Source organism: Poecilia formosa, unplaced genomic scaffold (assembly GCF_000485575.1).
Source record: "Poecilia formosa unplaced genomic scaffold, Poecilia_formosa-5.1.2 Scaffold286, whole genome shotgun sequence".
Classification (NCBI taxonomy): domain Eukaryota; kingdom Metazoa; phylum Chordata; class Actinopteri; order Cyprinodontiformes; family Poeciliidae; genus Poecilia; species Poecilia formosa.
The window spans coordinates 107630-124944 of record NW_006800225.1 but is presented as its reverse complement, the minus strand read 5'-3'; the positions used below and the strand labels follow the sequence as shown (position 1 = coordinate 124944).

At 37.1% G+C, this 17315-nt stretch overlaps 1 protein-coding gene across 1 annotated transcript in view; it reads right to left on the bottom strand.

The window, feature by feature from the left end:
• LOC103151595 (CUB and sushi domain-containing protein 3-like) overlaps positions 1-17315 on the bottom strand; it is a 272095-nt gene that overhangs the window by 158896 nt on the left and 95884 nt on the right. Inside the window, exon 4 of the mRNA XM_007571755.2 lies at positions 15925-16037. Within this exon, the coding sequence (XP_007571817.1) occupies positions 15925-16037 (113 nt within the window). The remainder of the gene's footprint in view (positions 1-15924; positions 16038-17315) is intronic.

Sequence of the window (17315 nt, the reverse complement as noted above, 5' to 3'; positions counted from 1 at the left end):
GCATAATATGAGTTTGAAAACATTTCTCTGTCGTGCCTGCTGCTAGCATGTGCTTGTTCCAAATGAAAATCAGCACTTTCTTCTTTGATTTCCAATTTTGACTTCCAATGATTCACTTCCTGCTAAAGCGCCCCCTGGTGGTTGAAGAAAAATCCACAGAAAAGCCGCATGTTCAAAGTGTAGGAAAAAAGTAGCGGCTTATAGTCCGGAAAATACGGTAGGTGAAATTGGATAATTTCCACGGCACACCTGACGATCACTAACGGTACACTAGTGTGCCGCGGCACAGTGGTTGAAAAACACTGGTGTAAAGATCAGGGCAAGTATCCATTATCTGTGCTGGGTATTTGTAAGATCAATAGAGAAGTAGTTGTAGTTTATATTGCCATACTGCTAAAATAGTCACCATTATCTGAACTCTGATTATTTTCAGTCATCACTGTAAATACCAAGAGTTTATAGTCTCAGTGTGAAATATGGCTGAGTATTTCACACTGAACAAAGATTTACTGAAACACAGTTTATGATTTGACAACCCTTTAGTCTGTGAAATAAAGATCCTTAGTTTAAAAAAAAATAAAAAATCTAATCTGGTCTCATTCTCATGAATCCAATTTAATTTATTGTCTTGTCTTGTCTTGGTATGCCAGACATTACATCCCTTTTCATTCTCGTCAGTAACCAGTGCTGCTCCATTTACTTAGTTGGTTTTCATTGAGCATAAATATTACCAGTCAAAAGTCAAACAGAGCCTTGAAAAGTGACATTTGAAGTGATGTACGAGCGAAATATCAGTACTCTGTCAAATGAAGGGAACTCTACTTGACTGATCGTGAAAAGTGTTGTTTTACGTTTCATAAATCAGATGGTTATCTTCTTGTGGCCTTTTTTGCCTTTTGATTTGACATGGTACACAGGGTACTTTTAAGTAAAATTGGATCCCCATATATCATCTTAATTGTACAAAGCAGGACTCAAAATGTACTTTTTGTGTCTTTTCCACAAAAAGTACATTGGGTATTTACAAAAAGACTAAAATAAGTGAACGAATGCATGCTGGAAAGGGATTATCAGAAATCATGTGTCAACTTTGACATCTCAACACTCTGATGCTATTGTTCCCATAATGAACCACTAACTTCGATATGTCATCACCTTTGCACACATATTTTTCAGCTTTTCGGGTTTAAATTATTTTAAATCTCCCAACTATTTAACAATTTAAAGGGTGATTATTATAAACTTCACTTTTTTGAGCTTTATGTCATCCTCCAATGTCATCCTGTCATCAAAAACATACTTGCATTGTTGCTTTGATTCTCTCATGCACGTTTGAAGGATCCTTGAATCTCCCCCGGCAGCCATTCAATGGATTCCTGAATGCTTGCTCTCAAAAAGTGCTGCTTATTTCCACAAAGCTCCTCCTTGGAGCTGCAGTCTCCGAGGAGAAGCAATTAGCAAACACCTGGTGAAACTGAGAGTCTGCTGAGCTTATCAGACAAACTATTCCTCCGTCCAGCGCTCCTAAGAACGGTTGTTAACAGCATAATGAGAAACATTGTTGCGACGATCGGCTGAAGGCGGAGTGTTGGAAACAGAAGAAGTCTCTTTAAGAGGCAGAGGCCCAATTTCAAGGCGTCAAATTATGAAGTCACATTTCTTTTAAGTCATGTTTGATATATACAGTATTCTTACTAAAAGTAACAGTGACCTGATTGTGTAAAGTGGCAGATCTGTGCCTGGAAAATACATGATGCCCCTTTAAATTCTCAGTGAGTGTGATCCAGCATGTCATGTACAACAGCTGCTCATTGCAGAAAAATATGACTAAAAAAACCCCTAACTTCACAGCAATCCACCCACCTACACAAACCATTGAACTTTATCATCCCTGACACCACAGTCACAGCTATTAAAGCAGAAAGATGTTTGATAGATGATAAACTGACTGCTGTCTCTAGAAATGCATCTCGTTTCCCGCATTTAAAAAGAGCAATTTATGTAGCACACATTTAAATTAATATTTTCTGACCAACTCATAAACATTATTTGTTATATAAGTGTTTATGTATATGCGCATTTCCATTTTTTCACGATTAAGCAAAAATAATACAAATCTCTGGCACAAAAATACATAACTTTTAAGATTTGGTGCAAGGTTTTATTTTAAACAAACTAAAATTTGTTTAGTTGAAAATATTTTCCTGTCATGAAAAAAAAAGTATAATATTTTGTAACTGTTTTGTGGTGAAGACTGAACTTCAAGTAACATAAATTAAAATATAGTCAGATAAAAAAAAACACACACACACACACACACACACAAAAAAAACAAAAAACATTTTTGTTCATTAGCTTGGAAGATCTACTATATGTATGCCAGAAGGCAGAAAAAGTTAAATTTGTTTTTGGTGGCATAAATTTATTCTCTGCATCAAGCCCTTTTAATATGCATCGTAAAGCCTGTCCTATATGTAAATATGCATCAAAGTTAAATGTGACCTGGTTAATATTCTAGCCTACATGCAGAAACACTAATGCAAACAGATGGAAGGGCAGATGCATTTAAGTAAGCTACGGTTATGAGCTGAAATTCTGAATATTTAACACAGCTATATTTAGTTACAGAATAAGTGCTCAAATAGAGTTCGACAGAATTCAGAAAGTCCCTAAAACAAGTAAAGGAACACTTGTTTTAGTGGATGGTATGCTGTCTGCTTTTTCCTTGCTATGGATCAAATTACTTTTCAATCTACGGCTTAAAATACTGCCAGATCTGTTGTGATACTTTGGGATCTCAAAGAGCCCCGAAGTGTCCTCTGACATAAGAAAAAAATTATGCACACTCAACCATCTGGTTCCCATTTAGTGTGGCTTAGCGAGTTTAATTTTAGAGAACTCATTTATACTAGACGTAATAATAAGTATAAGGTGTTAAGGAATGCAACTTCCTAGGGAGAGCAGATGTCAGCACTGTAGACGTTATCTATGTTTGATTAGCACCTTGTAAGGACTAATCAGTGCCCCTTCCGCGCCACTCTTTGTGTTGCATCAGACAACATGGATGAAGTCAACATTGCTCATTCCATATTGCCCTAATAAGTTACCATTACAGTGAGAACATGTCTCATAGAGCAAAAACAGAAGACAGATTAAATAATGGAAGCCAGTTGTGGTACAAATGCAAGCCTCAACAATAATTTAAGGTAGAAAAGGCACAGTTTATGGATTTATGAGCTCATATGATCCTGTAGAGGCCTGCAGTATCTTAGTACTCAGTTTGACTAATGGTTCATAAGTTAGGGCTGACAAGGAAAAGGGCTCGGGGATTTATTTACCCAGAATCCAAATTGTATATCCTGCATGGGCTGAATGTTTTCTTTCTTTCATGGCTGTAATTATCTGCTGCACTGGGCAATTTAAGTTGCATGCACTTGATCATGAGTGGATTTGAGACACAACAAGGGCCTTAAAGAAATGAAATGCACAATCGACAATATCCAATATGTCAACCTCCTCAAGGGTTATGCTGTTCCACTGCTTGAATTGAATAATGTTTGCGTAGCCTTGGTTGTCTGTTGTTTCCTTTTTTTGACCGACTGAATTATTTCTTCCAATAGCGCTGGCTGACTAATATTGCAGTCAATTGTTCATTAAGAGCCAATCACGGCCCTGCAGAGACAGAAACTCATGAATAGGTAATGAAGAAAGATGACGGAGGGATGTGATTGGTAGGTTCTGCCAAAGGGAAGAAAACAGATTCTTCATACCTGACACATGCAAAGACAATGGCGAAACACACACACACCCACCCACACACACACGCACAGTGGACTGACACATCAACAAACAGATTCATCAACTTATAATGTATGCATGCGCTGAGAAGTGCTCAGCTAGAAGACAAACAAGGTTAAACTTATACAGATGTTTGAATTTTGATATGTGAGTGGGAACATACAATCCACTCACATCTATGCAGACAAAATAAAATTAGCCAGAAAGATGGTAATAATACTGGGCTTAAAATAAAAAGTGGCATCCATGAGAACATTCCAATTCATCTGAGTTTTGTTTCTAATTTTAATGATAAAAGGATCTTACAAAATCACTTAATTTGCTATCATTTCTGCTTAATTGTTCTTGTTTTCCATTTTAAAAATACTTTTTTTTTTTTGTTGTTGCAAGAATTAGATTACAGACCTCACTGGAATACAGCAATGAGGAGCATGCTGCAATATTTTCAAAATGCTGATGTCAGTTAAAAAAAATGCTATCTAAACTTTTTTTAAATGATGAAACCTCTTATTGATTTTGAACTGCTACGTTGAATTTTAACGAGAAGACAACCAAAAGGTCAAAGAAAGGGGCTACTTTGTCCCTTTCTTTGTTGGAGATGGTCCAGTCCTGTTTCATATTTTGAGATTTAATTTATTGCTGTATTTCTGTAACTGAAAGGAATAGTATTGCCTGAAGTTTACCATCTAATTTGGTTTTGACTTCTACAGCATCATAATTTACGCTGAGATACTTCCAATAAGATGACTCCACTTCACCCTCTGCATGTTACATGCGACTTAACAAAATGAGTCATCTGTATAACATGAGAAGAGAAGCAATGCTCTTTCATTGCTGTTTTATTAAATCTACTTTTTGCAATGCGCTAATAGTATAATGGTAACATAATACCAATCTTGCAAAATGGGTGCAGTGTTCTTAATTTTGAAATCCTAATCTTTAGCAAAGGCTGTTAGTAATATTGCGGCCAAATAATGTGATGCATGTCTCCCATTGTCTATGAACCATCCAGGTCACCTGGAGCATACTCTTTTACATTTTAGTATATTTTGTCCCTGGATTAAGCATAAATAGTCATTACTAAAGATGTTAAACGTGTGTGTCTTTACTTTGTTTACTTTGAGCAATTATCAACTTTTTTAATCTTTTAGCCTGTTTAACAGCTTTATAAAACTTGGATTTTAATGAGGCTACACGTATCTCAATTTTTTTTTTCCAAGAGTGTTTTCAAGCAGTCAATTTTCACAGTGTTCCAACTAAAAAGTGAACACTAAAAGCCATTTTTAACATCCATTCATCTGTGTGAATAGTTTGTTGACTGCACCGTCAAATGGATATTGGATCTGTCATGAACAGCGCCTGGTAACGTACAGCGTTTGATGGTTGATGTAGGAGGCAGAATCCACTTTACCTTTGTTTTTAAAATCAGTTGCCAAACCTAATCTCTGGATATTTTCGTTAAAACACAAAAGGCCTGTTGCATTTATTCTTTGTAATACCCATCTAAGTAATGCGCCTCGAAATAACAAACTTAGCTTTACCCGAGAAACAAACCTGTGAGAGCGGCACAGACTTTACTCTCAACTACAGGTTGTTTGTTGGGTCCCATTGTTGTCAGTATTGTGCATGGAAATGCACCTTGTTGGAGATCTGTGGAGTGAGCAGTATTTTTGGTTGAGACACTTATGTTTAACAGTGTTTTTATCAGGAGAGAAGAAAAGATGTACAATGCTTTTTTGCAGAGGCAAATGTAGAATTTTGTAAGTAGTTAAGAGACACAAAGTTTCAGTTAAGTGTATGTGTGTGTACTTGTTTAGCTGTCTTATTTAGGACCATTTCTGGCGTATTTACTGACCTTGTGAAGACAGATGAGTGTCAAGGGGAGCAAAGGCCAGTCCTTTGTAATAAGAGGCTACATGATTGAAGTTTATATGATTGCCAGAAGTTGCTTTGCTGAGCAAATAGGAGATGGAAGAATAGGAATCTTTTTATTTCAGTTTGAAAAATAAAAGTAATTTTCTGCAAACAATCCAAAATATACATAAAAATATACATTGAGACATATTTAGACTAAATTTGTAAAGATTTTTTTTCTCTGCTATGACTAGTTTAGCAGACCATGTCAATCTTGCAGTCTTCTGCGAGCTAATACTCTAACAATAGGATACAACTGGAACTTATACTGCCATATTTACTATATGTGACAATGAAAGAAGATTAAAAAAGGTCAAGCAGTTCCTTGTATTCTACAATTTTTTACACCACTTAACGTAGCTGAAAACCTGAGATACGTCTTTCATTGCTATAAACTTAATCAACACACATATAATCCAAGTACAAAATATGCAATAGTTAAAAAAACAAAAAAACAATTACACTTCAATTCTTAACAGTTCAATCTGATTAGCTGTGTCAGCGAGAATGCCTCTAGGTGTCAAGCTGTAATTACCGTTTGAACGTTCACTCAGGAAGGCAATTATCCCAGTGCTTTGATCTCAACATATGGAGATCCCAACTCAGTTACTATTTGATGGTTTATGATGAATTCTATTTTAGGTTAGATTAGTTCACGTCGAGGAAAAATTGCAGGGATTCAGTGCTTTTTCTTGCAAAAACACACTCCATGTGGTAGATTTACGATCCATCCGTCCTCTCATTCATTTATCCACACATCGTCTACCACTTAGAAATCCCAAGACTGTCCTCTCCCCAGCGACTTCTTCCAGCCCCTCTGGGGGACTCCAAGGCATTCCCGAGCCAGCTGTGAAACGTGATCTCTTCAGCAACTGCTGGGTTTGCCCTGAGGCTTCCTCCCAGTGAGACATTTCCAAAAGACCTCCCTAGTAAGTCAATCAGAGGGCATCTTCACCAGATGCCCAAACTATCTCAACCGGCTGCTTTTAGGTAAAGAATTTTTAAGAATTATTAATAAATGTGTAGAAGGTTGAATCCTAAGGAGATGCCATGTTAGTAAACCACTGTGTGGTTTTGCCAGAATCCCTAAAAGATGCTGTAAAGATGTTGTAAGTGTGGAGGTTTGTATATGATTTACAGGTATTCTCTCAGTGAGACATACAGTAACAGTTCTGATTATATTTTGGTAAAAGTATTACAGTGGGAGACTTTTAGATGCCTCATACTAATCTATGGATGTGCTAATGTCAACTGAGCTGAATTTTTCTACGCATATTTTCCCTGTGCTACAAATAAATGTTTGCATAACTAAATATAACAAAGCTTTCATTAAACAGTGATAGAAACGTACTGGCTATGATTGTGTTTAGCTCTTGACAAGACAGTGATGTGCAGTAACAGAATTAATGTCATCTTAGCTAAAATATTTTACTTACAAAAAAATAAAATAAAATATACAATTAATGAGAAAGAAGAGCAGGATTAAACATAGGTTTACATCAGCTGACCTTATATTTGATTTAATTTTGATTTGTTTTTTTCTAAAATCATAAGAATGACTGCCAAATGAATTGTGAATAAAAAGTGAATGGTTGAAATAAAAGTGATTTTACCCTTTGAGAAAAACACACAGTCCCCTTGGGATGGGGAGATATTTGAATTAAAATGGTTAATTCCCTCAATTTAGGTCCATCAACAAAATGCCTACGGCATGTCTTAAAATCCTGGCAGCAGGAAATATTTTGAAGCATCAATTAAGCATTTAAATGACAATTAAAAATAATTGGTAGATTTGCTTTAGCTGTGCACAAGAGCTGCAGGCTTTTATTTACCAAACAGACTAGTTCGGGAGCGAGGCTCCTGTCCTGTGTCCAAGAACCGTGAATGCAGCGCAGCCTCCGCTCAAACGAGGAAGTGAGCGCACGCAGAAATGCAGCTCTTTTCCCTTCTAAGCCGGCCAACAGAAACCATTCATATCAGCAGGACATTATAAATTCTTTAGTATTAATATTTAGCCAAACCATCTTGCCAAATAACTTGTCCTTTTAAACCCCCCGTTGCTCTCTGGCTGTCTGTCTCTCTTCTCAAGGCCTATTAATCATTTCTCCCTACTGTTTTACCTCCTCTTTGGTTTCCTTTAATCTGCTGTTTTCTTGTCGCAGAGCTTTGTTTTTGCCTCGCTAACCCCACTGCCCTTTCCTCCACAAACTTGGACATAAATCATTGTGAGATTATTATTAATTCAGAACTTTGTAATTCGGACTGCAACAGAAGCAGGGGGATTTCTACTTATTTATTTTATTATGAGCCAAATTGCCCAACCTCAAACACAGGCAAGCACACGCATGCACAACAACACAGAAGGAAAACAGTCTGGCAGGACCTGGAGCCAAATGTGTCCCTCTGAGGTCTCATAGCAGTGTCTTATATACTTAACCAGCCCTGCCAAGGCAGATTTGTTCATTTCGAGACAAATTTGGAGTTGTTTTAATGTAGCCTTCTCCATGAATATTTACTAACCCTTTGCACCCTGCTGAGGAGCCGCAGCATCCCAGTTTGGAAAGTGGAAGAATGTGGTGGATCAGACCATATGGCTTACTGGGTGGAACTGACCCCAAGTAGTACTAAGAAAATACTATATATTTTTTTTTTAATAAAGTAAAGTTGGTCAACAAGGAGTATTCTGTTTATGGATAAAAACTAAAATCAAAGCAGCAGTCCATGATTAAGCTTTTAACCGGTGGCTTTCTGCTGCAAGAGAATCTAAAAGAGTCAAAATACTTCATTTACATAACTTTTTCCTTTTATTTGTACACATTTTATTGAGTTAAAACCACACACTGTAAAGTGCTTCACTTGTATTTTTTTGTGATAGACAAACAATCCCAAACTATTCAGCTACAACTCTGACTGTATGTTTAATTTTAGTTCCATGCTGGAAGTGAACTTCAGTCTTGAAGTCAAGTTCACAGAATAATGTTGCCAGCACCATCATTCATGGTGCAGAGTGCTTGTTCAGGGTGTTAGATTGTCTGTTTGTTTGTCTTTGGGTTTTGTTATGAATGCTGTCCTGGCCTACCCTGTCAGACAGTCGCCTTTCTAGGTATGCATTTGTGCCAAAGTTATTTCCATTTTCAGTTGATGGAATGAACCGTGAGATGTTGAAAGCCTGGGATTTTTTTTTTCCACAACCTAAAACCTCTCCTCAAAGTTCGTCCTGATCTGTCTCACGTGTCCCTTGGTCTCCATAATCTTGTTTGTTACCTAATATTTTGTAACAAAACTATTGAGTCATGATAGTCTTGATAAAGAGTTACACCCAGGCAAACTCTTTACAAATTAGATCATTTTGAAAGCCATGTATAGATTTTTTCCACTTCAGTTGCACACAGTTTTCTGCTGCTTTAAAAAAAAACAACAAAAAAAACAGTAAAATACGTCAAAGTTTGTAGTTGTAATGTGAGAAAATGTGAGAAAGTTTAAGGAATCGGAACAATTTTTTAAGGCACTGCTGTATAAATCTGAATGGGTTAGAGAACAACAGAGCAATTTCTGATCCAGTAACCTTTTGAACCACCCACTGTGCATTTCCGCTAACACGTATTAACTAACAAAGTAATGAAGATGACTGACAGCTGACAGGAAGCAGCTAATCAATCATAAGCCTGTTAAAGCTCCTCTAATTGATCAACTAACTTTTTCCCCACTGACACCACTCATTAGCATGCTGATTAACCTTTTAAAGTACTTAAGATCATTAAAACAAATTAGGGGGCAAATCTCAAAGGGAGTGGCCAGGTTGTCAGTCAATCAATCAGATGATACGTCTGAAGGACGGCATGAAAAGAGGGCCCAGAGTTACAGAAGAAAATTCATAGGAATAGATGATGAAATGGAGGAATAAGAATGAAAATGTACCCTCTTTTTTAAAAAGAGGATATGTATCTTTATTAGTAATTCCTTCATTATTGTTATTATAGTTTTGTTTAGTTTTTTTTTTTGCCCTTTTATATGGCCTGTTTGAATTGAATGAGAAACAAGCTGGGTTTGCAGGATAGCGAGGAAAGAGCAACATTTTTTATGAAGTTTACATGCTCTCCTCTGAGCAAGTATTTATGCATGTGTTTTGGGCACTCCTGTTTTCTGTCCAAATTTCTCTAAGGTGTTAAAACTGTAAATGGGTAAATGGCTTGTACTTAGCACTTCATCTGGCCTAGCCCAGACGACTCCAAAGCGCTTTACACGGCATTCAGTTATTCATGCTCACACTCACACGTTGATGGTGCTAAGCTACATTGTAGCCACCTGGGGCAGACTGACAGAAGCGAGGATGCCACACAACCGGCCACTGCTGCCTCTGACCGCCACCACCAGCAAACAAGGCAGGTGAAAGTGTCTGCTCAAGGACACGACTGAGACCAAAGGAGCTTTACCCACCAGTTATGCCTGGTTGACACAGCAAGATTTTTATGCAGATTTTTACCCAGATCTGCGCATTCTGACAGTCTTAATACTCTGGTTATTGTGATGGCTCTAAAGATAATCTTAAGAGATATTCCTGCTGTGTATGTTGTGCAAAGAGTAATCTAATCTCCTTGGGCAGACATAGGGACCTCACCATCTTCAACATATGGATACTTAACATATTGGAATGTCTTGACCCAATATCCAAGCACTTTGGGTGTTTCCCGAGGACAAATGACCACGCAACCTGTTGAATGAGGCATGCAGCCCATCACAAAGTAAAGTGACAGAAACATCTAGGGAAATCCAAAATACACAATCCTAATTCTGGAGGGAACAAAATACAACTCTATTTCATAATGCTCATGCTGTCTCCACTCCTTTAACCAATGGTTTTTCTTTTCATATTGTTTTTTTTTTATTTCGAAAATAGGCCATTGCTGTCTCTTTGGCAATCTTGTTTATTTACGCTGAACTAACGTTTGATTTCAAGAGGTGTTGCTAGATTTTCCATCTGAATGTTTGTGAGTGAAATCTGTTTGTGTGTGTTGTGTTGTCTTTGTTGTTTGGCTGTGCACCACACACATGTCGGACCAAACCTGTTATGTCTGATTTTTATTTATTTATTTATTTTTTGTAGTGTGTGAGATCGCTCAGGTTTTGAGAATCAATCGATATTTTCCAAATCTTGCTGTGTGAACCTGGTGTTAACAAGACAAATTCCTATCTCCTGAGCTACTGTCACCATAAAAGTGTGTGTGCATTGTTACTTGTCTTGTGACAGACATCCACATCTTATTTTTTGTTTAGATGCCATTTGGAATGTGATTCCTCCTGCCTACACAGTGACCTCTGAGGATTTGGAACAAGCTGTGAGGAGATATTTTATTTTCTCTTTGTCACCTTATCTGTAACTTCTGTGTGGATAGCAGAAAGTGATATTGATCTGTTTGCTTGTTTAGTTTAAAGATGTCACAGAAGAAAAATATAACATTCACAAATGTAAGTGAATAAATTAATAATTGTAATGGCAATTGATAAACAGAAGGTCAAACTTTGAAGTTTAGGTAACTCAATATAAGCACAAGTTGTTTACACTTGATGGCCGAATCTATGTCTGCAATGTAATGTAGATATATAGCTTTAAGTAAATACAATACCAACACCATCTCTCTATGCATCTTGTACTTCAGCAAACTCAGCATTATCAAAGGCTAAGCCAGGATATCAAGGATTTTTTGGACATGGCAAAAAATTTGAAATGCAGAAATGTAGTATATTCTCATATGTGGCACTTAATATATGAGAATGCTATGCACATGTTGCAGCAATGAACCAATGACAAAGCCATGTAATCAGTCTTTAACAGTCTTCATTTACAAGACAGAATGTTTATAACGAGGTTTCAAAAATGTGTTTCATCTTTTCACGATTAAACTCCTTCAAAAAAGTGTCGTCACATACACCAACAAGATGGAAGATACGGGAGACACAGCAACTTCAGAATAAACCGAAAGCTAATTATTGTCATGTTGACGATATTACCTTTCAATCACCCTCATGACTAAATTCAAATCATGAACATGGCAGATTTTAGGTTTATAAGGAATTTTAAATTCAACCAGGTGGCGACAGTCAAAGGAGTCCCATCCTGTAACCAATGGCTTCTTGGTTTGAATTTCTGCTCTGTCTGTGTCAGTTACTGTGTCCTGCTGGTAAAGTGTCTTGCAGAGGCAATAGGTGCTGCCATGCAACCAGTGGCATGTAGTTGCTGTACTAGTGGCACTTAGTAACTACTGCATGTGCAAATCCAGCTTGCTACCATCAGCGTGTGAATGTGTTCATGAATGAGTGAATGACTGAAAGTAGAGTGCTTTGGGGTCCTCTGGTTTAAATAAAGCACTGTCCAAGTACAGGCCATTCATAATGTGCTCTCTTTACCTTCAATTGAAGGCTCAGCTTTCTTCCCCATCATAACCTGGACAAATCCAGACTGAACTCACATCTTTTCAAAACAGTACTCTCTTCAGAACCCAATATATTTGACATTGTTATTAAAATTCACTATTTTCATATAAAGATCGGTCTTTGAGATTACTTATGACATCTACTTGTCTCATTCTTTCTATTGAAAAATGTCTGGATGTCTTTTACCAGAACATCTTGTAAAAACAGTTTACTAATGATCTAAAGTGCAGATAAGATGTCAGATGTGTTCACCTGTCCTTAAAACTCTAGTGACACTAATTTGTCGTGATCTGATTGAATCTTTAGAAATTAGCAAAAGGGACTGCAGTCCAAATCTGTTAGGCACTAAAGGACATATTGCTAAACTTATTGAATGGGATGCCCAAGATTCCGTTGTGCATTTACTGATTGGAGATGTTTAGTCGTAAAAGTGTAATCATCAATCAAATTATGTTGCAATATTATCATGGTGTACACATTATTATATTAAGACCAGTGAAATGGGATTAAACTGACTCAATAAATTAGGTTTATTTTAAAACATGCAGCAAAGCTCTGTTTTTGGATTTGTGTGTAAAATCAATACTTTTTAAATGGCACCAGGATAGTGATGGGAAATTCGGCTCTTTTCTGAGAGCGAGCTCTTGTGGCACGGCTCCCAGAGAGGAGCTGGCTCTTTTGACTCCCAGCAGCTTTTAATTTATTATCATCTGTACCCTCATATTTTAGCTTAGCATGTCAAATACGAATGTTTCGTATGTTACCAAATGTTGTTGCATTTAGCAGAAGCCTTAAAATTGCCTAACTTTATGTTTTTCTTGTACTACAAAAGCAGGCTTTTTTATTGGGGCATGCCATTAGCAATGCATAGGGAAGAGCAGTGACTGACTTGCTAAGCTTAGCATTGATGATTATTTTTAGCATCAGAACGTTGGGCTCCAACCAACGGGCACACTTTGGCATGTCCTGGTTCAATTTCTTCAGGAATTTTCTAGTTTTTGTGTAATATTTAAATCGAAGCGTTATCTTTTGTTGAATATCTACTGAATGAGAAGATGGACAGATTCATCAACTAACTTTTGTGTCTGTCCCCCTCTCTGTTTTCACAAAATGGTACGATCCCATATCCTCACTTGTGATTGGCCACAAAGGCAACATGCTACCAATCAAAACAAAGTTCTCCAATGAGCGGGGCAGAGCCACTGAGAATGAGAACTGAACAACAAAAGGGAAATAAAATGGAAAGCCAGCTTTTACTCAATGGGAGTTGACTCTTCTGATTCAGTACATTCATTTGCGCATGACTAAAAAACTTATAAAATATTTAGACATAAAGGTAGGCTTAAAGAAGGTATTTAAAGTTTAACTATGTATTTGAAGAACACAAAAAATACAGACAGCCATCTAAATTACAGCAAAAAAAGCTTGCTTTCAACCAGACTAGTACAGTGTGAAAACAAATATTACAAACAAATATTTCATCAAGTCAGCCTTAAAAGATACAAAGCTGTCCTTTCATAGGCACTGCCAAACATTCAGCAAGCTGTTCTGATTTTACTGAAATGAGACTTTAAATTGGTAAAATCATGTTCTAGTCTGTATAAAAGAAGAAAAAAAAAAACATCACCTTGTCTGAGGTCAGACATTAGAAATTAAGTACTGCTGGAAAGTGCACACCACTTAACATAAAAACTAGAACTGGCATGGACTACACCACTATAAAACATTAGAGGTCAGTCATGTAACCAATATAAAAATTAGATTTTATTTCACATTAAGACTGAACACAGCATTTTCTTCTTTTTATAGTTTTTTTTTCTTTTGTGAATTCTCTCTCTCTTTGGTGCCTCTGCAAGACTCAGTTAAAATCTTGATGGGCACAGATTTTTTTTTTTTTTTTTTTTTTACAGAAGTCCTCCCAGTGGTCAATTTGAAACCCAGGCAACATGTAGTGAGGTATCATCTGGGGTCATTTGCAACTTAATAAGCCCATCATAACCACAGGCTGGAAAAATTATGCAGAGTTAATATAAAATAACCACTGAATTAAATGAAGTTTCAGTTACTGTAATTGGTTTAATTGACCAGAGATCTGCTAGAGACACGCGATGAATGCAAAGAATAATATAAGGTTTCCTCAAGATGACTTTTTCATCTGAATGTTCTATGCAAATTCTCCAACTAAATGCGAGGAACTGCTTAAAGCAAGCACACTGTCCAAGTTTTCAAAATGTTACAAGTTTTGGATATTGTTTCACAACCCAACCCTCCTTTTACAATAGTCCTGCATAGCCTCCCATTTCACAAAAACAAAAAACAAAAACAAAAAACATTGAAATGTTAAATAACTTTACATTTATTTACTACTTTGGAATGCTCATTCCCACAAAAATACAAAAAGAACACTCGTTTTTGTTTGCCACGTTAAAAATGATGAAAAAGTTCAAAGGGTGTGATTGCTTCTGCATTACAAGCGATTTGAGCAGCATTCAGGATTGAGATGGCTCGTGTCAGTCTCCTCACTTGCTCATTTCTACTTCAAAAGCTGGTTACTCACGTACCAAATTTTCATGTCAGAGAAGATTAGGAGGGAGAACGTGACTTATGCTTGTGAGAAGACTAATATAAGCCCAAAGACATTAAGATGCTGGCAGCGCCCTTTAGAAATGAGCAAAAGACTATAATTACTGTTTCAGAGAGAGAGAGAGAGCTATCTAAAAATACCCTGGTGGGTAAGTAAAGGGGTGCTAGGAAGACAGGCGCTCACATTGCAACATTGATTGCAAATGAAATCGGTGTTTTTAAATGTTTTCCTGACTTTTTCTTTTGTTAAATTGCAGGACAATAGGCCATGTAAAAGCCGGCAATGAGAGCTAAAATAAATGAAAATGGAGTGAGTGAAAGTATGAGGTGTGGCTCGGTGGAACGCAGTGAGATTCAGGTCAATGAATAAATCTTTACGTTGTGTCTGCTGACCTGCGGGTCGGGTTTTGTAAGCCTATTAGAAAGAAATACAGGGTTGCAGTTTATAAATAACTTAAGAAAATCTCATGCAAGGGACTAAGCTTTCATTACCATACCACATTTCACCTCCTTTACCCTACTTTCCGTCACTTCCTCATAATACATGATTCTGCATTTTAATCACACCGTGTGTGCTGCAGGTGCACTGCATGCCTCAGGCTAAGACAATAGCAATTTCTGAGTGACCTATAATGCTGCACAGATTTAAGAGGTGATTTGAGGCTGAAACGAAAAGCTGGAAAATTAAGGGGGGGAAAAAAACAACATGTGAAGTGTAAATAAAAACACTATCTGTCCCAGTCGTTCCGCTGAGCACAAATTCACCTCTCATTATCGCTGTTGGGAGACATGGCTGTTGCCAAATAAATTTCCAACCGCTTTCACCGTTTAGGGGCTGCATCAAAGAAAAGTAAAACTGTGTGCTTATGAGCACTTACCCAGGAGAAAACAAAAGAGCTAACTATGTAAAAAACAAGGACAGAGAGGGAAGCAGAGAGATGAAAACAGGGAGAAAGGCGCTGTTGAGACAAAATGACTGGGTTCAAGAAGTGTGATTAAGAGGAGTTATTTGGAGGATTGAATTTCAAACAGAAACCAAACAAAACAGGGGGACAAGGAAACAAAATAAAAACCTTCTAAAAGTAAATTAAAAGCCAAAAATAAAAGCTATTCATGAGCAGAGCGCTGTTAGCCCACACTTAACCACCAGGAGCATCCTGTGTGCGGGTGCATTGAGATGATTTCGTCTGATCTTACCTTGGTAATGTGCACTGAAACCTCGGTAACGGTGGTTGCCATCGGTGACAAAATGCAGTCGGAGCCAGTTCTTGTTGCTAACGATCGGAGAGGGCACGTTACTTCCCGACAACCTGAGGAAGACCGAAAAAATGTACTTGTAAAATGAGACACACACACATTCACACACAGGTAGGCAATAATCTTTAATCTAATCAGTTGTTTAATATCATTAAAAGACCCAAGGATACTTTAAGTTACAGAGTAGAAAGAGGAATAGCTGGCACCAAAACAAAAGAAACAACAAATGGCAAACAACAAGAACTAAACACCAATTTAGAACCACAGAGGCAGAGCAATAACCTAACCAATAAGTTGAAGACACATTAAACATAAAATTGAATTCACCCATCCATCCCAGCAATATTTGTTTTGCCATCAATTGTCAACGCAAAAACTGAGGAGGCTCAGTTTATGCTTCAGAGTCAGTACTTTCCAAACCACCTGAAGCATCAAGGAAGGTAAGGGTACATTTTCTTCCTTTCCTTCTTCACCACAATCCTCTTTCTGACTTTGCTTTCTATGTATCTTTTCATGTAGGCACTTCTCCCTGTTACACTGTATTATTCATGTTTACAGCACTTCTTTCATTTTCCGCAAGGACATTATTACTCAGAGCACATTGTATGAATATTCAATTGCTCCAATATTAAAACGGGAGTAAAACCGTAAATCCACACAAAGCTCATGAATGTGACATTTAAATATTTAACAATGTGCTCAGAAAGCACTTAGCAACCCTAAGCTACAATATGAAGGTAAAATCAGAAAATTGTTCCTTGCAGAAGCTGAAGGAAAGTTTAGTCTGAAAAGGTAGGCATTCAGTACCTCCAGAATTAGAGGAGGAGGAAAAAAAAAACTTCTTTTGAAATGCACCCACCGCGACGGCATAAGTCTCATGTATGAATGTTCATAAAATATAAAATAAGACCATGGCACCTTTCCAACTACTTGTATGGATAATTAAAGTCTACAATGAAGCAGAGCTATTACTTTAGTGAAAACATGAGCAGAGAAGCTACCTGGCGTCTCATGAATCGTTCCCATGTGAACCATTTGTAATGCATTATTAAACCATCCATCTATGCTGATGGATTCTGTCTCCAACTGTTAAGTGCTCAACAAAGATATCTGCTATAAAAGCATGTAATTGAAACCCTGAGGTATAGATTATTTTCAGAACTGCCGTCATTTTTTTAGGTGGTGTTGGTGTTCGATTAATTGATTCTAATGCAATGTGCAGAGTGTGAGAGTCAGAGTGTACAATGTTTATTTTCAAGTGTCTGACTGCAGAATATTGTAGAAAAGTTGCACTTTTTGTGAAAAAAAAAAATTATATATATATATATATA